General features: G+C 39.7%; 1 gene segment (V, D, J or C); it reads right to left on the minus strand.

Annotated features, from left to right (window-relative positions):
• Positions 1-23,411: 23,411 nt before the first annotated feature.
• Positions 23,412-24,110, minus strand: LOC116041754 (the record flags this gene model as incomplete). The annotated part of the segment is given in 2 exon segments: positions 23,412-23,725; positions 23,816-24,110. Coding segments are annotated over 2 exon segments (432 nt in total), but the record flags the coding sequence as incomplete, so codon positions are not given.
• Between the last annotated feature and the right edge of the window lie 2,090 nt (positions 24,111-26,200).

Here is a 26,200-nt window from a genome sequence, read left to right on the forward strand (position 1 = left end):
CTGTTATGATTTGATAATATAAATAAAATTGAATTGAATTGAATAATCGGCATCGGCCGATATCCGAGTATATCAAGCCGATTTTTTGTGTTCAAGTGTTATACATTTTCTTCAGACCAAAAACAAAGAAATGCTGCTGGTTGCTACTGTGTGCAGCACTACTATTATTAAAATTGTGAATTTATTTTGTTTATGAAAGTTTGCAGATTTGTGTTCTCAGAAGTTTAATAAATGCTGCTCAGTGCACTAAACTTTATTTTTTCATTGAAAAGTTTATTTGACAAAGTTTAATTTCTTCTTAACTGTTTCGTTTATTTAATATATTTTTTATACATTATTTATACATATATGTTTTTTACATTATACATTTTTAATTTAAGTATACAAGTGTAGATTGGTGAAGTGTTAAATAAATGTTTTTGTTGAGAAATTTTGTGTATCTTAATTAATTATTAGTGTTAGAGTTCATCTTTCAATAGAGGTTTAAAAACAAGCACATATCGGCCAATATTGGCCAAAATAAATCGGCAGCATTTATCGGCCATCGTCTGACCCTGATTTCTAAAGATCGGCATCGGCATCGGCCAGAGAAAAACCATATCGGTTGACCTCTAGTACTCACCCCAGCTACATCAAAAGTTGCCTTCAAACAACTCCAAATCCTTCCACTGTGAATAAAACTAGGTGACTCCTGAGCCCCTTTAACACAACGTCTCTTACATTACCCAGAGAAGCTGCATGTGAGAACGTAAATGTCTGACTCAGTTGGACCAGACATTAAACGCTCTTTAGCTTAAGTCTGTGTAATATCCGATTGAGCCTATGTGTGAATAGAACAGCTCATTGTCCAGAGAAAAAATAAGAGGTGTGTTTGTATTTAAATAAAAGAAGAAGCTCCTCTCTACACATCTGTTATTGTATATATATATTCTCAGTGGTAACTGAGAGTGAGTCTGGGAAATCTTCATTCACAATCCATTTCCAAAGGGGCGTCACCAACGGACGCCGCTCAAATGCCTCTGGGCGCAATTGGATAGTCCTTCAACCAATCAGACCAACGATCCAGGTAACGTAGCAGCGACGGCTACTAAAAATCCTCACATCCGTTTTTAATGCAACCAAGATGGCAGCGCCCATGAAGGCAAACTTAACGACTCCGAGCAGCTCTGCACAAACCAATGGGTGACGTCACACACACTCTGTCACACTAGCAGCTGGAACCACAGGGACTCTGTTTAAACTGGAAATATCAGAATCCATCTGATATGAAGCTGTGGTTTGAATACCACTTCCCTCCTCTTTGAAGAGTAGTCAGATATCTGTGTTCAGGTTTTTGTACAGCCTCTTCTACACTTTGTTTCACTGTGTTTCTAGAGCACAGTAGTAGAGACCTGTGTCTGCCAGGGTTAGTGTATTTATGGTCAGTTCAGTTGAGTTTTCTGATGTTATGGATTCATATCTTATCTTATCTGGGATATATTCATCACTACTAGCTCCTCTAGCTCCTTTCCAGAGTATAAACTGAGGTGCCTGAAGGTCTGAATGATGTCTGTACCAGTGAAGTGTAGGAGAGTTGATCGTTGTCTCATATACACATCTGAGTGAGACAGATTCTCCTTCTCTTTTACTGACTGCATTCCTTACAGGATAGATTTTGTATCCAGCTATTAATCCTGAAAAAAAGTAGAGAAAATGAAGTCATTAGACTAACATTGTTCATGAGGCTGAGAGGAGAAGACAGTGAAAAATGTCAACTGTATATTGTTACTCTGGACAGAAACAGTTCAACTGTTCAGAGATTTCAGCTCTAAAATGCAGTTTATATAAATCTTTAGAAAATAATAAAACCATGTTGTTCTTTGTATCTTACCAAAGAAAAGAGCAGCAAGAATAATCCACAGCCAATGTTCCATCTCTACAACAAGGTTTAAATCAACAGGAGAAACTAGCTGATGTTCAACATTCAGTCTGAGAATTGTTCTCTTCACAGCAGCACTTATTATTGACTGAATGGTTGAACACAGTGCAGAAGTAGTGCACCTCCTACTTGATAATGTCGCCCTCTAGTGGAGGTACAAAGTTCAGTACAACAGTGTAGAAAAAAGTCTTCCAGCAGCTTGTCAGTGTGTCAGCTTGTGTTTTTGTACAGAGACTGTGGGTTTGCTGTCACTGTGGGCCTCACAGCACAGTAGTACAGAGCAGAGTCTGTCACTGCAGCAGAGGAGATCTGAAGATCCACACGATGCTTTTCTTCAGACAGTTTCGTAGAGAACCTTGTGTCCAATGTCAGAGATTCTGCTTTTTTTGTAAAGTTCATCCCTGAGATGAATATGATGAACTCTGGTGTTTTTCCTGGATATTGTCGATACCAGTAAAACTCATCACTACCAGCTGCTTGTTTGGTGTATCTGTAGGACAGAATAACAGAGCTGCCTTCCAAGCTGTTCACTTCATTTTTGACTGGATTGAGTTCTTCACAGCTGACACCTAAAGGAAGAGATAACTTTTATATAATGTTTTAAAAGACTTATTCACAATCAGATGTTATCAGGATTCATTTTTTTCAAGCTGCATAGTCTAACATACCTGTCAGAATGGAAAGAAAATGCAGAGAAAACAGACAATGCTGCAGTGACAGCATGTTGAATAAATGTAATGTTGATGGTTTGAGTATTGAACTCTGTTGAATATAGAAGTTCCTCTCTCTTCTATAGTTCAGTGACAGCTCAGCTCCTCCCTGAGTCTCTCTGTAAATATATTCTCTCTGGTACACTTCTTACAAACCTACATCATGAAAAAGTGTAACAGTGTGTGACTCCCTCTAGTGGACGTTGTGGAGTATTGTGTTGTCTTTGCTCCAAAGGTTTTTGTACAGAGTTTTGGTGTTTCCTGTCACTGTGGGCCTCAGAGCACAGTAGTACACAGCAGAGTCAGACAGCTGAAGCTTCTGGATCTTCAGAGGAACTGATGTCTTGTTGATTGTAGAATCAAATTTTTCTTTCTGGAAATCTGGAGCATTATCTTTTGTGTTTGAGTAATGCTTCAACATGTACTTTGGGAAATCATTTTCTTTTTGTTTGTACCAGAACAAAGTGGGGTTTGAATAAATTGTCTCAAATGTACAGCCAAGAGTAACTGTCTCTCCTTCAGTAGTAATGACATCTCCTGTTGGCTGGATCACTCTGTCTTCTCCTTTACACTCTGGGGAAGAAGAGAACATGCAAAGATAGAGATGAATCAATAAAGATGATTGATCTAACGAGAACAATCATTAGGTTTAAATAGTTACCGAACCAGAGATTCAGACACAGATTTTCACTGACTGGTGTCTGATTTCAGATTATACCAAATAAAGAGTTATTAAGAAGGTATTAGAAGATAACAAAAATTAGCGGTTTTGCTTGGTTGTCAGTGTCAAAAGTGGTGAGAGAAGAAACTTGATGTTCTTTTTATCTTACCAAAGAAAAGAGCAGCAAGAATAATCCACAGCCAATGTTCCATCTCTACAACAAGGTTTAAATCAACAGGAGAAACTAGCTGATGTTCAACATTCAGTCTGAGAATTGTTCTCTTCACAGCAGCACTTATTATTGACTGAATGGTTGAACACAGTGCAGAAGTAGTCCACCTCCTACTAGATAATGTCGCCCTCTAGTGGAGGTACAAAGTTCAGTACAACAGTGTAGAAAAAAGGAGGAGCATCTCGCTGCAGCCTGCAGGAAGGCGGGGCTTGACATCAAAAACCTTCACCCATATTCTCAAAACTTTAAACACAAAACCCATGGTGTCATGGTGTCTTGTGTTTGAACCATCATACAGTTGGTTTGTCATTGATGTGGATTTGCTGCTCATGTGAATCCTCCCACAGTGTTACATTAGCAGCTGTAACCACAGGGACTCTGATAAAACTGGAATAATCAGAATCCATCTGATATGAAGCTGCGGTTTGAATACCACTTCAGTCCAGGGATTACATGATTTACTTCTCCAAAAAACAGTTTTCCTGAAGTAGAGTGGGGGATGATGAACTCTGGTGGTTTTCCTAGATATTGTCAGTACCAGAAGAAATAATCACTAGATGACAATTCCAAGTATCTGTAGGACAGAGTAACAGAGCTGCCTTCTAAACTGTTCTCTTCTTTCTCTACTGGAGTGAGTTCTTCACAGCTGATACCTAAAGGAGGAGATCACTCCGTTCATTCATGTTGCAAAAGACTTGATTCACAATCAGATGTTATTAGGATTCAATGTTTTCATGCTTCATAATCTAACGTACCTGTGAGGATGACCATGAACATCAGAGAAAACACACAATGCTGCAGTGACAGCATGTTGAATAAAGGTAATGTTGATGGTTTGTGTGTTGAACTCTAGTTCCTCTCTCTTCTATAGTTCAGTAACAGCTTAGCTCCTGTGTTGTCTTTGCTCCAAAGGTTTTTGTACAGAGTTTTGGTGTTTTTTGGTGAGTCTCTCCGTCGACTCGTAGCTCTACATTTTCACTTCTCTCAGTTACACTTCTAAGATGTGATTCTAGACTAAATCATTAAAAATATTGAAGTTTAACAGTGTGTGACTCCCTCTAATGGAAGTTGTGGAAGGTCTGTGTATCATCCGATCATTTGTTTTTGTTTTCACATATGAAAACGAAAAAACAAAATTATGACTTGATTTTTGGTTTTCCCATTCTTGCACAGAAATCAGAAAAACCACTTGATATTCTGATTTTCCTCTGTGGGTGGTGCTAATTCTGATTGGCAGGATATGCATTCATTGTTTTTCAAATTAAGAGTTTACCCACACTGTATTTGTTAGCCTGTAAAATTAATAGTCTATATGTAAAATTAATAGTCTATATGCATGCTTTTTGTCACACAATTATTTGCTTAATTCACTGAAAAAATCTATTGAAATAGCCTAAATGTAAACATGTTCACGCATTGACAGACAAAAGGCACGATCTATTTTTGTAGGAGAGGGGAAGACCCATCTCATCGTTTAATCCTGTTGTGTTCAAAGTCTATCCAATCCAACCAAGTCTATCTTGTTGTGTTCAAACTATCTATTTTTGACTGGGAACAAAAAATGGTTTAACATCCATTTTTTGTTCCCAGTCAAAAATAGATAGTACTTTAGTCCTGCTATATCTACATACACATATAGCTATATATACTCCACTATGTCGCGTTAGCATACAGCTACATAATAGTTATAATAGAGTATGCTAACGTTAGATTGTAGTGGAACGAAGCAGCACTTTCTAAGGTCAAAAATCGCAGATAATGGGCTCTGAACCAAACACTACACAATCAGACATGTTTCAGCAGGAATGTGACCTGGAATTGGGGAGAATTTAACAACAGTGGCAGCTAAGATGACATGTTTACTGCCGTTAGCATGTAGCTACTATAGTGTTTACTGCCGTTAGCATGTAGCTACTATAGTGGTATACAGCAGCGGTGGCTGGAAGAGCTGTCATCCCGTCTTCGAAAGGACACTTATGTACTTTTACACTTCATCGCATTAATAATATACAGTCTATGGTTATTAGTCTTGATTGTTTCTATGACTATTGTATAATAAAGATTTAATACAAAAAAAAAAGTTGTGATGTTTGGTCGCTGTTGGTCGTCAAGTGTTTCAACGCATGCGTGGTACAAATCACTCAGGGACTGAGCCCTGTTCCACGCGAGCCCAACACAGTCCAACTTTTTCCTGAATGCAGATACTTTATCATGTACCAAAAAGACATGGCACTCCTTTCCATAGATCATTTTATTATTTTTAATATTTTTTAAATATTTCCCTGCTTTTTTCACGCCTACTACTCTAACCTTTTCTCAGAGTCTCTCTCTTTTTCCAAAGTGAAAGAGAAAATCTCTTACTTTTGACCCAAACAGGTGTTACTTTATGTGAATGTATACATTTTTAAATGGTTTCTTAAAAATGTCCTTGGTAACTTTGGCCCAAAGTAATCTGTGATAAACAGTATACTATGTTTCATCTGATTATTTATTATCGTCAAAATAATCCAGCATTTATGTTTTTTAGTACTCGATTAAATTCAAGATGTATAAGCTCAGATCAATGAGGCATACAGACCATAAATAACAAATAGACAAAAAAAAGTATTATTCATAAGAATTTAAGTTAATAAAAACACCTAAAACAAAGACTTAATGTATTATTTAAATTTGTATGATGAGTATTAATGGAACGGTCATTTTGTCAGTCATGACAGACTGAGAGAGTAATTTGTCCCCAGGGCCATACAACTCTACAATGCTTCACTAAAGAGAGGAGGAGAGAGAGACTTCTCTGCATAGTCTGTCTGCCTCTCCTCCCTCTCCACCACTTCCACTACCTCCTATAATAACAGTTATGTACTGACTGTACACTGGCCCACAGTATACTGTTTACACTGTTTACACTGTTTACACTGTTAACTGGCTATATTAGCCCATATATGTACAATCCCTCCCTCCCTCCACCCGCCAGCCTGGACTGAGGTCTAACATAACTTAATACTTGAACAATGGCTGTAACACTATCACTTCAAACCTCTAATATTGACTTTTGATCTCTTATATTGTCCATATTTAATGCTGGTCTCTAGACTTTATCCTTGCACTATTGGACCTATTTGCACTACCACCATGACACACAATCTTATATTGAATCACAGGGTCAGTCTCTGCCCTGTCACTGCAAGCGTCTCATGCTTATACATCCCTTAGTACATTCATGTGGATTTTCTATTGGATTTTTTTATTTTTTTATTTATTTAGTATTATTATTTTTTAATTTATTTAGTATTTAGTATTTTTTCTTTTATTGGCCATGCTATTCATGTGGATTTGCTTTTTTTTTATTTTTTATGATCCTGTTTATGATGAATGTGTATGTTGTGTGTGATGTCTTAAGCTATTGGGACCTTGAATATCCACTTGGGGATCAATAACAATAATAATAATAATAATAATAATAGCTCAAAGCGCTTTACATTCAATCCAAAACATTTAAAACAACTCTCGCAGGGACAAACATAAATGTACAGTTGCACATTTAACACTAGAAGTGCCAGAATTTCATAACTACTAGAACTGCTGTAAGTGGTCATTTTGACCGCCAGATTCCAAACTCTATAATCTCTCATGATAAATACCTAATTGCGATATTGCATTATGTATTGTGTTAGGATATCCTTAGAAAAACGTAATAACACCGAAATGTACATTTTTACGAGTTTATTTATACATTTGAGTAGTAATATGTGTTTCAATAATTCATATCATGGCATAGTAAACCGTAATTATTTCATACATTCATATCCCGAAAAATATGGTGTGGAAATTCATTCAACTTAACTCATAACAGCCAAATAACAATTCTAAGTATCTTATTTGAACATTTAGCTATAACATAATCCTGACCGTGAGCCGCGGCCCTTTTTTCCTCCATAAACTCCGCTCTCAGCTCCTTGGCCAGTTGCTGCATGAACTTCCTCTGGACAATTTTACTGCTGGTGCACTCTTTGGAGAGGATGTGTGTAATGATTTCAGCCAGTTCGAGGATGTATAAAGTTATATGAACACGTAGACAGCTACCAGCCATCTACGTGTTCCGCGCCTTTCACAGAGCGAGCGCCCGGTGTTTGCCTTCTGATTCAGAACAGAGTGCCTCCACGCCGTAGTAGCCTACGTTACCGACTCTGGCTTTGCCTTCGGCCCATCGGTGATGCCCACACTTGTTACTTGAGACCGCTAGTCACATTTCTCTGACAGAGACTATGGTGGTTACTAAGCAACCGAGATGCATCTTCAACCGCACGAAAAATCAAAAACAATACCGTGAAAATCCGAGCGGTCAATATGACCGTGTATGGCCGAAATAGGTAAAAGTGACTGTATTTTCTTTGCCTTTTGTGTAATGTATATAAAAACAATTTTAAATTAAAATACAGACTATTTTAGGAAAAGTCAGGCAGCAGCAGGATTGTATTTTTTTATTCAGCAAAGTTATTACACATATAAATTTCAAAATGGTCAAAATGACCGTCATGGCTGTTCTAGTGTTAAAGCACGCAAACAATACATTTGCACTGCTGCACTGGTATTTTGCTTATTAGTTGACTGAATAATAATAATAATCACATACATAACATAACATAGCAGCGACAGATACAGCATGACATGAAGGAGAGGAGAGGGGAAAAAAAGCAACTCTCAGACTATCCTCATAAAGATAAGAACAGTGTGGGAACAGGAAAAAAACACCTCAGCACGTAAGCACACAAACAGTACATTTGCACTGCTGAACATAACATAACATAACATAACATAACATAAATGTAAAGTTGCACATTTAGCGGCGAAGGCGTGGGACTGGAGATAGGGTAGGGCGGGGGGGCGGGGGTTTGGCCTGCTGAGAAACGCACAGCCCGGCAGCCCCACTAGTGTCTCAGTCCACAGAATGTTATAGCGATAACACAGCACGTTGCCGTGGTGACACAGCACGTTGCCGTGGAGACACCCTTGAACAGTCCAGAACCGATACGACAATCAGCAGGCAGTAGGGAAGACGGGGGAGGAACCAAGAGCATCTCGCTTGCAGAGCCCCAACAGGGTGACTGTTTGTTCCAAGAAACGGCCTTGGCAAGGCCGTTCAGGATAAGGGAGCCGAAAGATTAAATTTGTTTTGTCTAAACAAATGGCTGCTCTAATTTAGACATTCATTCTATTTTCCAACTGCACAACTGTTCAACTGGTCAATTTTTCTTTCCAAATCCATGACCTTCCTCATGATGGTATCCAAGCCGTGGGTCATTACCATGTTGTATTCCATCACGCGATTAATAGTCCCAGTTTGCGCACTGATAATCGCTTTCTCAACAGCTTCAGTCAGGCCAGGCAGCTTCCTTGGGCTTTGGACAGCTACCAAAGTCTTTTTAATTTCTCGATAAACCATGCAGGGTGAAGCATCCTCCAATCAGCAGCAGTCCAGTTATCATGGTTCCGAATAGGTAGATATCCTCAACGTCCTCCACGGAAAGAGCAGAGAGACACGACACGCCATTTCTCCCAGCCGTCCATCGTATACCCCGCAGCAAACATGCTGGCTCACCCGTACCAGTGCTCCTCCTCGAGAATACAGTGTCTATTGCGCTGAGACCAGTTAATCAATTCCATGATTTTGGGTATTTTTAGAGCCAGAGCCTTGCAGGGAGAGTCTCTAAAAGTTAACAACAGACAAGACGAGACAAGATAGCAAGCAGGGTAGGCCTGGGAGGGAGAGGGAGAAGAAAAGCGACCGCCTTCGCTGAGAGCAGAAAAAGAATCAATAACGTATCTATCTATCTATCTATCTATCTATCTATCTATCTATCTATCTATCTATCTATCTATCTATCTATTTTTGACTGGGAACAAAAAATGGTTTAACATGACTTTGAACACAACAGGATTAAACGATGAGATGGGTCTTCCCCTCTCCTACAAAAACAGATCGTGCCTTTTGTCTGTCAATGCGTGAACATGTTTACATTTAGGCTATTTCAATAGATTTTTTCAGTGAGTTAAGCCAAATAATTGGGTGACAAAAAGCATGCATATAGACTATTAATTTTACATATAGACTATTAATTTTACATATAGACTATGAATTTTACAGGCTAACAAATACAGAGTGGGTAAACTCTTGATTTGAAAAACAATGAATGCATATCCTGCCAATCAGATTTAGCACCACCCACAGGGGAACATCGGAATATCAAGTGTTTTTTCTGATTTCCGTGCAAGAACGGGAAAACCAAAAATCAAATCATAATTTTGTTTTTTCGTTTTTCTAAAAAGACGGAAAAACGGAAAAAGGAGTTGTTTTCTCGTTTTTTTTATTTTTTCATAATGTCACATTAATTTATTACCCTCTCTCCTCTGACTCTCTGTCTTTACCTGCCGCAGACAACTTCGCCGCAAGAGAGCCGAACCAGCTGAGGAAATAGAATTTCAGTTCACAGCTGTAACGTTACCGTTACGCCACCATTACCAATCCCAGCAAACTTTCTGTTGCTTGCTGATCTGGCAGAGAGTCACCGGTGGTTCGGGGTCAGATCATGGGGATCAGACCTCCGGTGCTGGGTCTAATATTGTAATATTAGCTGCTGCAGCTAGCTAGCAGCTAGCCTCCAGCCCTGTGACCTCGGTCCCCGCGGTTCGCTCCCCGCTGCTGACTGACTCTGGTCCGTCTGCAGAGCTGGCGATACCCGCTCTAGCTGAGCTGGGAATCTGCCGCACTCGTGTTTTAGTCATATTTTCTTTTGTTTGCAGATAGTGATATGCTATGATGCACTGATGTCAGGCAGGCTTGCTAGTTGCTTTTAGTCAAAGCCCGGTGTTTACCTTCTGATTCAGAACAGAGTGCCTCCACGCCGTAGTAGCCTACGTTACCGACTCTGGCTTTGCCTTCGGCCCATCGGTGATGCCCACACTTGTTACTTGAGACCGCTAGTCACATTTCTCTGACAGAGACTATGGTGGTTACTAAGCAACCGAGATGCATCTTCAACCGCACGAAAAATTAAAAACAATACCGCGAAAATCCGAGCGGTCAATATGACCGTGTATGGCCGAAATAGGTAAAAGTGACTGTATTTTCTTTGCCTTTTGTGTAATGTATATAAAAACAATTTTAAATTAAAATACAGACTATTTTAGGAAAAGTCAGGCAGCAGCAGGATTGTATTTTTTTATTCAGCAAAGTTATTACACATATACATTTCAAAACGGTCAAAATGACCGTCATGGCTGTTCTAGTGTTAAAGCACGCAAACAGTACATTTGCACTGCTGCACTGGTATTTTGCTTATTAGTTGACTGAATAATAATAATAATCACATACATAACATAACATAGCAGCGACAGATACAGCATGACATGAAGGAGAGGAGAGGGGAAAAAAAGCAACTCTCAGACTATCCTCATAAAGATAAGAACAGTGTGGGAACAGGAAAAAACACCTCAGCACGTAAGCACGCAAACAGTACATTTGCACTGCTGAACATAACATAACATAACATAACATAACATAAATGTAAAGTTGCACATTTAGCGGCGAAGGCGTGGGACTGTAGGGTAGGGCGGGGGGGCGGGGGTTTGGCCTGCTGAGAAACGCACAGCCCGGCAGCCCCACTAGTGTCTCAGTCCACAGAATGTTATAGCGATAACACAGCATGTTGCCGTGGAGACACCCTTGAACAGTCCAGAACCGATACGACAATCAGCAGGCAGTGGGGAAGACGGGGGAGGAACCAAGAGAGTCTCGCTTGCAGAGCCCCAACAGGGTGACTGTTTGTTCCAAGAAACGGCCTTGGCAAGGCCGTTCAGGATAAGGGAGCCGAAAGATTAAATTTGTTTTGTCTAAACAAATGGCTGCTCTAATTTAGACATTCATTCTATTTTCCAACTGCACAACTGTTCAACTGGTCAATTTTTCTTTCCAAATCAGTGACCTTCTTCATGATGGTATCCAAGCCGCGGGTCATTACCATGTTGTATTCCATCACGCGATTAATAGTCCCAGTTTGCGCACTGATAATCGCTTTCTCAACAGCTTCAGTCAGGCCAGGCAGCTTCCTTGGGCTTTGGACAGCTACCAAAGTCTTTTTAATTTCTCGATAAACCAGGGCGAAACATCCTCCAATCAGCAGCAGTCCAGTTATCATGGTTCCGAATAGGTAGATATCCTCAACGTCCTCCACGGAAAGAGCAGAGAGACACACGACACGCCATTTCTCCCAGCCGTCCATCGTATACCCCGCAGCAAACGTCCCGTCAGGACATGCTGGCTCACCCGAACCAGTGCTCCTCCTCGAGAATACAGTGTCAATTGCGCTGAGACCAGTTAATCAATTCCATGATTTTGGGTATTTTTAGAGCCAGAGCCTTGCAGGGAGAGTCTCTAAAAGTTAACAACAGACAAGACGAGACAAGATAGCAAGCAGGGTAGGCCTGGGAGGGAGAGGGAGAAGAAAAGCGACCGCCATCGCTGAGAGCAGAAAAAGAATCAATAACGTATCTATCTATCTATCTATCTATCTATCTATCTATCTATCTATCTATCTATCTATCTATCTATCTATCTATTTTTGACTGGGAACAAAAAATGGTTTAACATGACTTTGAACACAACAGGATTAAACGATGAGATGGGTCTTCCCCTCTCCTACAAAAACAGATCGTGCCTTTTGTCTGTCAATGCGTGAACATGTTTACATTTAGGCTATTTCAATAGATTTTTTCAGTGAGTTAAGCCAAATAATTGGGTGACAAAAAGCATGCATATAGACTATTAATTTTACATATAGACTATTAATTTTACATATAGACTATGAATTTTACAGGCTAACAAATACAGAGTGGGTAAACTCTTGATTTGAAAAACAATGAATGCATATCCTGCCAATCAGATTTAGCACCACCCACAGGGAAAAATCAGAATATCAAGAGGTTTTTCTGATTTCTGTGCAAGAACGGGAAAACCAAAAATCAAATCATAATTTTGTTTTTTCGTTTTTCTAAAAAGACGGAAAAACGGAAAAAGGAGTTGTTTTCTCGTTTTTTTTATTTTTTCATAATGTCACATTAATTTATTACCCTCTCTCCTCTGACTCTCTGTCTTTACCTGCCGCAGACAACTTCGCCGCAAGAGAGCCGAACCAGCTGAGGAAATAGAATTTCAGTTCACAGCTGTAACGTTACCGTTACGCCACCATTACCAATCCCAGCAAACTTTCTGTTGCTTGCTGATCTGGCAGAGAGTCACCGGTGGTTCGGGGTCAGATCATGGGGATCAGACCTCCGGTGCTGGGTCTAATATTGTAATATTAGCTGCTGCAGCTAGCTAGCAGCTAGCCTCCAGCCCTGTGACCTCGGTCCCCGCGGTTCGCTCCCCGCTGCTGACTGACTCTGGTCCGTCTGCAGAGCTGGGCTCTAGCTGAGCTGGGAATCTGCCGCACTCGTGTTTTAGTCATATTTTCTTTTGTTTGCAGATAGTGATATGCTATGATGCACTGATGTCAGGCAGGCTTGCTAGTTGTTTTTAGTCAAAGTCTGTGAGATAACAAAAACTTCCTGCATATAAATAGACGGAATAAATAAAAGTCCCCTGAAATAAATAAAAGTAAAACATATGTATTTAGGCTATTGAACTATAATGACTAATGCGTATGTTCATATGTATTGCCTCATTTATGTATTTCATTATCTATTTCATAGCCATATTTATGTATATTTATGTAAAGGGGGGCAAAAAATGGATGATCGGTCGCTCAGGAAGTTATAGGCTACAGTTTCCCTCAACTGTAGCCGGGACATTCTAAAACGCTTAACGTGAAAAAGCTTAACATGGTTTAATCTACCTAAACAATGATCAATCAGATATCAGTCAGTCATCAGTCAGATAACGTCCATAATAAGTGGACTTTGGGTTAGATTTTTTGACAGTTTTCAATGGTTATGAGGAGCAATATGAGATAGAAATTTGGTAATCATTGATCGTTGTTTAGGTACATTAAACCACGTTAAGCTTCTTCCTTACAATATCCCTTAATGAAGCAGAAACGCTTAATGTCAGCTAATGTCCATAATAATTGGATTTTGGGTTAGATTTTTTTTGTCAGTTTTCAGGAGTTATGAGGAGCAATATGAGATAGAAATTTGGTAATCATTGATCATTGTTTAGGTACATTAAACCACATAAGCTTCTTCCTCGCCATAGGCGCCAATGAAGAAGAAAACGTTAACGTGAGAGAACTTCTATAATCGTTGAATTTCAGTTTAGTTTTTTTGACAGGCTAGTGTTCATGACAAGATAGGGCCATGAGAAATATGGTGATGATTAAGTGTTTTTTTATCATGTTAAGCGTTTTAGAATGTCCCCTGCAGCCTGAGTTAAAGCAAATATGGTAATATGAATATGAATATGAAAATAACAGGCTTTTTTAGTTTCTATTGTTGAGTGATTTTATTTTTTGTTATATGAAATAGAAAATGAAAATCAAAGTATATTTTAAATTTCTCCCATCCCCTTTTGACCATGAAAAGGAAAAAATGCCTTGTATTTCAATTTCAAATCTTGTATTTTAAAACGAAAATCAAAAAAACATTCGTTTTTTGATTTTTAATACCTGTTTATGAAATGAAAATCGAATGAACGAAAAAGTACACGGACCGTACACGGACCGTCAGTGTATGTTTTGGTCAGGTATTACAAAACAAAAAAACGAATGGTTATTTGATTTTCGGTTTAAAAAGTTTTTCCTTTTCATTGTCAAAAGGGAATGTGAAAATTTAAAACATGCTTCGATTTTTATTTTCTATTTCATATAACAAAAAATGAAATCACTAGAAAACAGAAATAAAAAAAATATATATACAATACATATAAACGCATTAGTCATTATAGTTCAATAGCCTATATGTTTTACTTTTATTTATTTTAGGGTACTTTTATTTATTTCCGTCTATTTATTAGCACGTTACATTCAAAGGAAGTTTGGTTATCTCACAGAGTCAGACTAAAAGCAACTAGCAAGCCTGCCTGACATCAGTGCATCAAAGCATATCACTATCTGCAAACAAAAGAAAATATGAATAAAACACGAGTGCGGCAGATACGTCTGATTCCCATCTTAGCTAGAGCGGGTAACGCTAGCTCTGCAGACGGACCAGAGTCAGTCAGCACCGGGGGAGCGAACATAGAGCGAACCGGGGACCCAGGTCATAGGGCTGGTGGCTAGCTAGCTGCAGCGGCAGCAGCGAACATTATAACATTAGACCCAGCACTAGAGGTCTGATCCCCATGATCTGATCCCGAACCGCCGGTGAGTTTCTGCCAGATCAGGAAGCTTAACAGCAGCAACAGAAAGTTTGCTGGGACCAGACTTTGGCGCTGTAACGGTAACGTTAATGTAACAGTAACGTTACAGCTGTGAACTGAAAGTCCTCAGCTGGTTTGACTCTCTTCAGGCGAAGTTGTCTGCTGCGGGTAGAGACAGAGAGACAGAGGGAGGCAGGGAGAGAGGGTAATAAAGAAATGTGACATTATGAAATAAAAGTCCCTCCAAGCATTATCAAGAGTTAGGTTAGGTTTCCAAAGTAATTTTAGCCTGGGTTGAAAGCAACACTGGCGCTGTTGCCGTGGAAATGACAACATCCGGTCTCTGAATATGAAAATAACAGGCTTTTTTAGTTTCTATTGTTGAGTGATTTTATTTTTTGTTATATGAAATAGAAAATGAAAATAAAAGCATATTTTAAATTTCACCCATCCACTTTTGACCATGAAAAGGAAAAACACCTTGTATTTCAATTTCAAATTTTTTATTTTAAAACGAAAATCAAATAACCACTCGTTTTTTTGTTTTTTAATACTGTTTATGAAATGAAAATCGAATGACCAAAATATACACTGACCATGGACCTCTCTGGGACACCATTTTCATTTTGTTTGTACCAGAACAAAGTGGGAGTCAAAGTTGTCTCAAATGTACAGTCAAGAGTAACTGTCTCTCCTTCAGTAGTAATGACATCTCCTGTTGGCTGGATCACTCTGTCTTCTCCTTTACACTCTGGGGAAGAAGAGAACATGCAGATGGAAAGATGAATGAATATAAATGATTGACTAAAGAACAACAATTAGTATTTTAAATAGTTACCTAGCCAGAGAGTCAGAATCAGGATGTTAGTCAGTCTCGGCCTTCACATCAATGGTCCTTCCTCTTTACCATCTGTTGGGGATCTCTCAAGAATTTGTAATTCAACTGAAGTATAACAGTGTGTGACTCCCTCTAGTGGATGTTGTGGAGTATTGTGTTGTCTTTGCTCCAAAGGTTTTTGTACAGAGTTTTGGTGTTTCCTGTCACTGTGGGCTGCAGAGCACAGTAGTACACAGCAGAGTCAGACAGCTGAAGCTTCTGGATCTTCAGTGGAACTGATGTCTTGTTCAGTGTAGCATCAAATCTGTCCTTCTGGAACTCTGGAGCATTTTCTTTTGAGTTTAAGTAACGCTTCAGCATGTACTTTGGGAATTTATTGACTTCTTGTTTGTACCAGAACAAATAGGGATTTCGGTCACTGGTCTCGAATGTACAGTCAAGAGTAACTGTCTCTCCTTCAGTAGTAATGACATCTCCTGTTGGCTGGATCACTCTGTCTTCTCCTTTACACTCTGGGGAAGAAGAGAGCATGCAGAGGAAGAGATTAAGTAATACAGATGATTGAATAAAGAAAAACAATCAGTATTTTAAATAGTTACCTAGCCAGAGAGTCAGAATCAGGATGTTAGTCAGCCAGTGTTTCATGTCTGCAGTGAGAGGGGAGGAGAGAGAGGAAGAGCATTGATACTCTGATGGATCTGGGCCTTCACATCATTGGTCCTTCCTCTTTATCATCTGTTGAAGATCTCTCAACAATTATGATTGTCCTGAACAGTGTGTGACTCCCTCTGGTGGATGTTGTAGAGTATTGTGTTGTCTTTGCATCAAAGGTTTTTGTACAGAGTTTTCGTGTTTCCTGTCACTGTGGGCTTCACAGCACAGTAGTACACAGCAGAGTCAGACACTTCAGCAGTGGAGATATTCATATGGATTCTTTTGTCCTCCACTTCAATCGTCAGTCCAGGGATTGGATTTTTCAATGTTCCTCCTGTTCCTAAATGAGAGATGATGAACTCTGGTGATTTTCCTGGATATTGTCGATACCAGTAAAACTCATCACCACCAGTTACTTGTTTGGAGTATCTGTAGGACAGAGTAACAGAGCTGCCTTCTAAACTGTTCTCTTCTTTCTCGACTGGAGTGAGTTCTTCACAGCTGACACCTAAAGGAAGAGATAACTCTGTTATTTCAGGTTTTATGTTGTAAAAGCCTTGAGAAATGTTCTACATTCAGGAAACATTGAAGTCAAACTTTTCCTTAACATAGAATCTAACAAACCTTTTAAAATAACTAGAAAAAGAAGAGGAAACACACAATGCTGCAGTGACAGCATGTTGAATAAAGGTAATGTTGATGGTTTGTGTATTGATCTCTGTTGAATATAGAAGTTCCTCTCTCTTCTATAGTTCAGTAACAGCTCAGCTCCTCCCTGAGTCTCTCTGTCTCCTCGTAGCTCTGTATTTTCACTTTTCCTAGTAAAACTCCTAAGATGTGATTCTAGACTAAGTCATGAAAAATATTGAAGTTTAACAGTGTGTGGCTCCATCTGGTGGACATTGTGGCTGCGCCGTGCAAGTGCATCTCGCTGCAGCCTTGACATCGAACCCCGCCCACATCCAAGTCAGCCATTTTTCTTTGCTTACGTCACTCCCCATACGCTCGAACGCTCCAACACATCCTGGTAGCATTTTTTACTATGAAGGAAATTATTTGGATTAATGCCATGTTTTCATTTTGAATCTTTTAACTTTATTTGGAAAATGTTATATCCATAAATGTAAATGCTCTGAAAGAAAACCGAATATTCACCAATTTAAAAATGACATGACATTTTATTTTGAAACTTTAAAAGGACTGACAAATAAGAAAGCCATCTGGACTCTGACCATATACAATGCATTGCACCTCTTTAATGTAAATTTCATGCGCCCCTTTTTCGTGTATGTATGTATGCATTTAATGTTTTCAATGTGTTTATGTATCTGTACTTGAATAATAAAGTTTTTTGAAGACAAAAAAAATAGATAATAGAAACTGATGATGTAGGCTAAACACAAACCACATTTCATGCAACAACAGTAAAGTTTTCATGTACTGTAATTGGGCCCGTGCACTTTTTCATTCATTAGAGTTCCGATTTTGGAACGATATCCAAATTTGAAATATGGGTCATTTTAAAGCCTGTTAATATTGATGACAATGTGTTCAAACGGAAAACGAGCCATATTTCATTTAATTTAGCCCTCAAAAGTAGAATGGTGTGTTGTTTCCTTATGGACTTTCATATTAACAGCAAGAATTCAGTCACAACCAAATGTACAAAGGGGCGATTTTGCTTTAACAATTAACAGGTGAACCAGAAGCATACAGGTGAAACTCGAAAAATTAGAATATTGTGCAAAAGTTAATTTATTTCAGTAATTCAACTTAAAAGGTAAAACTAATTATATAGACTTATTACATGCAAAGCGAGATATTTCAAGTCTGTATTTGTTATAATTTTGATGACTATGGCTTACAGTTTATGAAAACCCTCAGAAAATTAAAATATTGTGAAAACGTTCGATATTTTAGGCTCAAAGTGTCCCACTCTAATCAGCTAATTAATCCAAAACACCTGCAAAGGGTTCCTGAGTCTTTAAATGGTCTCTCAGTCTGGTTCAGTAGAATTCACAATCATGTGAGATGCTCCTCGGATATTACCTGCACAGTAACACACCTAATATAATCTAAGTATTTCAAAAGATCAACCACACATACAGATGTCTATACAGTACAATCACTACATGATTACCGTTATATCCGAGGGTTGAAGTTGCATTTTAACGGGGCAGTGCAAGTTGCTGCTGTGGTTTAGCTGAAGCTAACGCACCCTGAGCTTTCACGTTACAATATAAAAGGTGTTGACCGTTGACTTAGCTAGCACGCAAACAGTTCATTTACATGTCTAGGAGCATGTTAGCAAAATGCACCAAGTACTAAGGAATATTGATAGAAAGCAGGGGAAACTAGTACTTCCATACTTTTTAACATTGGCTAATTAGCAACCTGCCTTCCATCAGATGTTAGCTTCCGAGCTAGTTAGCAGCTAGCCCCAGAAGTTCATGAAAACAAGGCTTTCACCCGAGCAGTCTTACGCTATTTCCGAACCACTCTTTTCGTTTCAAAATCAAAAATCAAATGAATGAAAAAGTACACAGGCCCATTTACAGTAACCACATGAAAACTTCACTGTTGTTGCATGAAATGTTATTTGTGTTTAGCCTAGATCAGTTTCTATCATCTAATGTGAAACAAAAGGCTATATCAGCTTCGCTACCAGGCTGTCTTGGTCTGTTCGAGTGTATGGGGAGTGACTTAGGGAAAAAAAAAAAAATGGCTGAATTGGATGTGGGCTGGACTTGATGTCAAGCCCTTCCTTCCCACAGGCTGAGGCGAGAGGCTCCTCCATTGGGCTGCAGAGCACAGTAGTACAGAGCAGAGTCGACAGCTGAAGATTCTGGATCTTCAGAGGGACTTATCCTTGATTTTATAAAACGTATTGATTGAATTGAACAATATATAAAATATTGAAATTAAAGTTTTCCTCAACGCAGAATCTAACAAACTTGTTAGAATAATGACAAACATCAGATAAAACACAAAATGCTGCAGTGACAGGTTTAAACAAGGTTTAAATAGTTACCTAGCCAGAGAGTCAGAATCAGGATGTTAGTCAGCCAGTGTTTCATGTCTGCAGTGAGAGGGGAGGAGAGAGAGGAAGAGCATTGATACTCTGATGGATCTGGGCCTTCACATCATTGGTCCTTCCTCTTCATCATCTGTTGAAGATCTCTCAACACTTCGTAATTTACCTGAAGTCTAACCGTGGATTTCCACAGGATGCAGAACGTCTGCGGACCGGCTCCGCTGCGGAACGGCTGCGTGTTCCGCCGTCCGTCAATACCCACCAGGTCCGGATTTGTTGCGTAACGGCTGCGGCCAGCCGACCACGAGATCTCGCGAATTCACGTATGTTTGCGCGATATATTAGTTATATAGATTATAGTTTCTATAAACAGAACCACAAAACCAACAACAGTTTGTTTCCATCCAGAGGAGTAGAGGGGAAACTACTCTGTGCTGTGTTTCCAAGGTGTAGTGCAGGGAAATATGATCCGCCGTGAGCACGGTGTATTTATTTTGAAAAGTAACCGGATGTTTTATTTTGTTTCTGTGCTCGACTTCCTGTCCCGCACTATCTGAATTGTGCTGAATTGCTGCGGAGCTCTCCGGCGTCCGTCAAAAATAGAAGCTCTGCGTATCTGCTCCGGAGGGCTGAGGACTGACGGAACTGGGACGGAGTAGGGACGCAGACGTTCTGCAGTCAGTGGAAATACACACATTGACTTTAATGGAAACCTAATGACTCCGTCGACATTCTGGAGACGTTCCGCAGACGTTCCGCATCCAGTGGAAATTGCCGGTAACAGTGTGTGACTGCATCTAGTGGACGTTTTGGAGTATTGTGTTGTCTTTGCTCCAGAGGTTTTTGTACAGAGTTTTGGTGTTTCCTGTCACTGTGGGCTGCAGAGCACAGTAGTACACAGCAGAGTCAGACAGCTTAGCTGAGGAGATCTGCAGATCTATTTTGGTTTTACCCTCACTCACTGAAGCAGACAGTCGAGAGTTTGCAGCATTTTGCGTTCCAAATTGAGAGATGAGAAATTCTGGTGGTTTTCCATGATATCGTCGATACCAGAAGAAATAATCAGTACCAGTTACTTGTTTGGAGTATCTGTAGGACAGAGTAACAGAGCTGCCTTCTAAACTGTTCTCTTCTTTCTGGACTGGAGTGAGTTCAGCTGATACCTAAAGGAAGAGATAACTCTGTTATTTCATGTTGTATGAGACTCAATGAATGATTGCAATTTAGATGTTATTGGAATTAAACTTGTTCATGCTGCATAATCTAACTTGCCTGTGATGATGGAAAGACACAGCAGAGAAAACACACAATGCTGCAGTGACAGCATGTTGAATAAAGGTAATGTTGATGGTTTGTGTATTGAACTCTGTTGAATATAGAAGTTCCTCTCTCTTCTATAGTTCAGTAACAGCTCAGCTCCTCCCTGAGTCTCTCCATCTCCTCGTAGCTCTGTATTTTCACTTCTCCTAGTTACACTTCTATGGTAAAGAGATTCTAGACTACATCATATTGAAGTTTAACAGTGTGTGACTCCCTCTAGTGGATGTTGTGGAGTATTGTGTTGTCTTTGCTCCAAAGGTTTTTGTACAGAGTTTTGGTGTTTCCTGTCACTGTGGGCTGCAGAGCACAGTAATACACAGCAGAGTCAGACAGCTTAGCTGAGGAGATGATCATATGGATTTGTTTGCCCTCCACATTAATCGCCAGTCCAGGGATTACAATATTTCCTACTCCTCCCGATGCAGAGTGGGATATGATGAACTCTGGTGGTTTTCCTGGATATTGTCGGTACCAAAAGAAATAATTACTGACTGATAATTCCAAGTATCTGTAGGACAGAGTAACAGAGCTGCCTTCTAAACTGTTCTCTTCTTTCTCTACTGGAGTGAGATCTTCACAGCTGAAACCTAAAGGAAGAGATAACTCTGTTATTTCATGTTATAAAAGGCATGATACATGATTAAAATCCAGATGTTATTAGAATAAAAGTTTTCAAGCTCCATAATCTAACATACCTTTTAGAATGGAAAGAAACATCATAGAAAACACGCAATGCTGCAGTGACAGCATGTTGAATAAAGGTAATGTTGATGGTTTGTGTATTGAACTCTGTTGAATATATAAGTTCCTCTCTTCTATAGTTCAGTAACAGCTCAGCTCCTCCCTGAGTCTCTCCGTCTCCTCTTAGATCTGTATCTTCACCTCTCTGTTATGCTTCTTCCTGCCATAACAGACCGGTGGCAATATTTTGTACCATTTTGTTGTTGATCCTTCTAAAACAAGAATTACATAAAATAAGATGTGATGATTTAATGCTTGGATCACCTTTTCAGGGTTTACAAACACAAGAAGGATAAAGAAGTTGAAACAACATCATTTTCATCACTAAATATCTTAATAAAGTTTAATTTGACTTGATTCACAGAATTTTGGGAGGAAAATGAAATCTCAATTCCAGGCTTAATCATTTTTAGAAACATATTGATATGACATTTATGCTAAAAACCAGCAGAAACATTTTGATTTGACATTTATGATAAAAACCAGAAGCCACAAATACTGGACTTTAATTTAATGTTGAACTACAGATTATCAGGAAAACGGAAATAATATCATCATGTAAACAGAGAATGAGGGGACCTAGGATTGAACCCTGTGGTACACCATAATAAATCAGCCTTAAGAGAAAAACACAAACTTCTTTTCTAAAGATAAGAACAAAACTATGACCTGATTCTGTGATGGTTACCGGAGTTGAAATAGAGCTCTGTTGGATGTCAGGGGATTTGCTGTTACAATCAGTTATGAAGTATTGTTCATAAACACAATATCCCACAACACATTATTATCATCGTTATTGTCATCTTTAGTGCTTCATTTTCCGTTATTGTCACCTCTAAAGAGAATCTAGGGAAGGGATCTTCAACAGGGGCTCCGGGACCCTAGGGGGTCCTCAGAGTCAATGCAGGGAGGCCACAAAATATTGTTAATTAATGAGAAAACACAATGCTACAGTGACCACATGTTGAATACATGTAATGTTGATGGTTTATGTATTGATCTCTGTTGAATATAGAAGTTCCTCTCTCTTCTATAGTTCAGTAACAGCTCAGCTCCTCCCTGAGTCTCTCTGTAAATTGATTCTAGACTACATCATGAAAAATATTGAAGTTTATCAGTGTGTGACTCCCTCTGGTGGATGTTGTGGAGTATTGTGTTGTCTTTGCTCCAAAGGTTTTTGTACAGAGTTTTGGTGTATCCTGTCAATGTGGGCTTCACAGCACAGTAGTACACAGCAGAGTCTGACACTGCAGCTGAGGAGATCTGCAGATTCAGATGCTTTTCTCCAGACAGTTTAGGAGAGAACATTGTCTCTGATTGTAGAGACTCTCCTGGGTTTGTAAACCCAAGCCCTGAGATGTAAAAGAGAAACTTGTGTTGTTTTCCTGGATATTGTTGATACCAGAAGAAATGATCATTAGCATCCATAGTCTTGGAGTATCTGTAGGACAGAGTAACAGAGCTGCCTTCTAAACTGTACTTTTCTTTCTCGGCTGGAGTGAGTTCTTCACAGCTGACACCTGAAGGAAGAGAAAACTGTTATTGTTACAAAACTTTCAAGACATGAATCACAGTTATGAAACAAAAGCAATCAAACATAAAAAAATGCAGAATATAACTTGCCCGTTATAATTGAAATAAACAGTAGATAAATCACACAATTATTCAATGACGGCATGCTGGATAAAGTAAAGTCTGTTTTGTTTATTGAACTCGGTTGAATATAGAAGTTCCTCTCTCTTCTATAGTTCAGTAACAGCTCAGCTCCTCCCTGAGTCTCTCCGTCTCCTCGTAGCTCTGTATTTTCACTTCTCTCTATTACACTTCTAAAGTAATGTTATTCTAAATTACATCATATTGAAGTTTAACAGTGTATGACTCCCTCTGGTGGATGTTGTGGAGTATTGTGTTGTCTTTGCTCCAAAGGTTTTTGTACAGAGTTTTGGTGTTTCCTGTCACTGTGGGCTGCAGAGCACAGTAGTACACAGCAGAGTCAGACAGCTGAAGCTTCTGGATCTTCAGAGGAACTGATCTTAAGCTGGAATTCAGCGTGGATGAAAATTTCTCCTCGTCAACTGTTTTCCCGGAGCCAACCGTAAAGCGGCTCAGAATGAATTTAGGGCTGTTGTTTCCATCCTGTTTGTACCAGAAGAGATTTGAATTCGTTGCACTGCTGTTATATTGACAGCCAAGTGTTACTGCCTCTCCTTCAGTAGCAGTCACATCTCCTTCTGGTTGCAGCACGTTGTCTTTTTGTGCTCTGCATTCTGTAAAACAGCAACAAACAGAATCAGTGTGCTGTTAAAGAATCATATCAATGTTGGATTGATATCAAAGAAACAGAGTTGTGTTCATACCAAGGCTCATAGCAGCCAGCAACACTGAGATGAACAGAGGCTTCATATCTGCAGTGTGGAGTAACTCTGAGCTACAGCAAGTATAAAGAAGGCTGTGATCTCTCTGTTTAGTCTTCATCAACACTAAGTTGGTGGATTAGAAGGAGGAACCTGATCACAGTGACAGGGCTCATTCACAGCCCTGGGTTATTCCCCCTACTGACAACTTTACACCTAACACTTTTTGTGCCTCTCTCCTTTCCTAGTGTAACTGTTCTTGTATGAAGTGGTCTTTGTAGTTTTCAGCTGACATGGTTCCTGTTTTACAGCTGGTGCAGATTCACTTTGTTGTCGAACGTATAAAAGGTGTTAATTGTAGTGAACCTGTACATGCCTTTTAATATTTATTTATTGAAAGTTTGAAAGTAAACTGAGAGTTAATATTTCAACATGTTACGTTTTATGCTTTTTTCAGAATGTTTCTTGAATGTAAAGTGACAGTTTAGTATCTTTTGGTCCTCTGCAGCCGTTTGAGGTCAAATTCAATGATGGTGAAGTTGTTGGAGAAGCTTCTGTTTTCATGGGTGGGTAAATACTGCAATGGAATGTTTTGACAAATGCCTTCGGGCTACAAAAACGAGCACTGGTAAGAAGACTAATGCCCCCATGTGTTGTGTAAAATACTCCCCACTGGGTTTTGAGCTTAATATGACTGTCCAAAAACACTGGCACATCACTGATTCAGATCCCAATCTAAAAAAAATGTTTCCAGATAAGCCGAGGATGTTTTTTAAGCGCGCACCTAACCTAAGAGACTGTTTATTTAGGAGCGATATGCATGGCAAAGCGACACGCATTAGTGGTACTATCACCTGTAGCACCACACGTCATGTACATGATCATGTGTCCTTGAGGCCTGGCATACGTGGGCAAAACCACGTGCGCATAGCACACAAGCATCTGTGAACACAGGAGCAGCATTAGAAAGGGGGACGAGCGCAGTCGTAGCTACCCACTTTAAGCGAGCTGGTCACAATGTTAGAGCATTGAGATATGTTGGGAAAGAGTGTGTTAAGAACCCTCCAAGAGGGGGTAATCATGGTAGAAGTCTTCTTCAGAGAGAAACTTTTTGGATGTATTACCTTAACACAATGGCCCTCATTCATGAAACGTGCGTACAACCTAAAACAGGCGTAGGACGGGCGTACCCCGATTTCTACGCAAAGCCAAGGCATCTATCAATTTGAACGTGAGCGTAGGCTGCGATAAAATCTCATGTCTGGTCTGAACTCGTGTACACAAGTTTTCAAGTCAGTGGACTTGCGATACAGCATATAATCAATTTAACAGGAGAAGGAGAAGTCATCAGTTGATCACTTATCAGCAATGGCAGATCTGGCTCTTTTAGAGGACCTTTATGCCCCGGTACAACAGTGCACACGTACGAGCACGGGCCATGGTGGAGCGCTCCATCGGATTGATTAAGGGCAGATGGCTCTGTCTTGCATCAGCGGGAGGGGGGAACCCTACTATACACGGCAGAAAAAGTCTGCAACATTGTCTGAGCCTGTGGGGTTCTCCACAACATCACGCAGATAAACAGGATGCCATAAATGTAGTGATGGAGCCAGATGACCTGATGCCCAGAGAGCAGTGTCCAGCACAGCCCCAACTGGGGCTATACGAATGAGACAGGATATTATTCCTCGGTTTTTATTATTTATTCTTCAGGTTTTCGTTTCTCTTTTAAAGTATCGTTAATGGCCACAAGTGAACGATGAAAAAAACACGAGTTAAAATAAATGACTCTGCATGAACTCCGCTATTGTGTTTATTTAAATATAGGTCCCCCATTTAGGCCTAAGAGATTGCAATATAAACCTGTATATTACTATTAGGACTATAGCATACATATGTCAAGGATGTATAAATTAAATAATCTTCAGCTGGGGTCTGATTTACTACGGCAACACTGTTGACTGCATCAGTGATCTCTTTCCATTCCGCATTCTTTCTACAGTCTTTAATACCAGTTTTCAGGCTGACAAATAGTACACACGTTGGTGCAAATGAACCTGAGATATCAGGGTTTCAATCTCCACCTCTGAAAAGTGCCGCTTCTTAGCTGGATTACATCTCGCCATGTCGTAAATTGTAGGGGCGAGGCCTCAAAACCGAGAATATATAACCCGTTCTCATTCCGAACCCGTAAAACGACGTTTGGACAGTGGCTGTCAGCGTCTGATGTGACGAAAAAGGCGTCTTTCAGCGTGTTTGTATAACGCACCGGGGAGAGCAGCAGTTAGATAGGATTTAGAGAGTAGTATGTAAGGGCGAATTTCCGTATAAGGAGGTCGGTTGGGGTGGTGGATGAGTCAAACACAGGACCTTCACCTAGGAGAGCGG

This window comes from Sander lucioperca, chromosome 7, assembly GCF_008315115.2.
Source record: "Sander lucioperca isolate FBNREF2018 chromosome 7, SLUC_FBN_1.2, whole genome shotgun sequence".
Lineage (NCBI taxonomy): Eukaryota > Metazoa > Chordata > Actinopteri > Perciformes > Percidae > Sander > Sander lucioperca.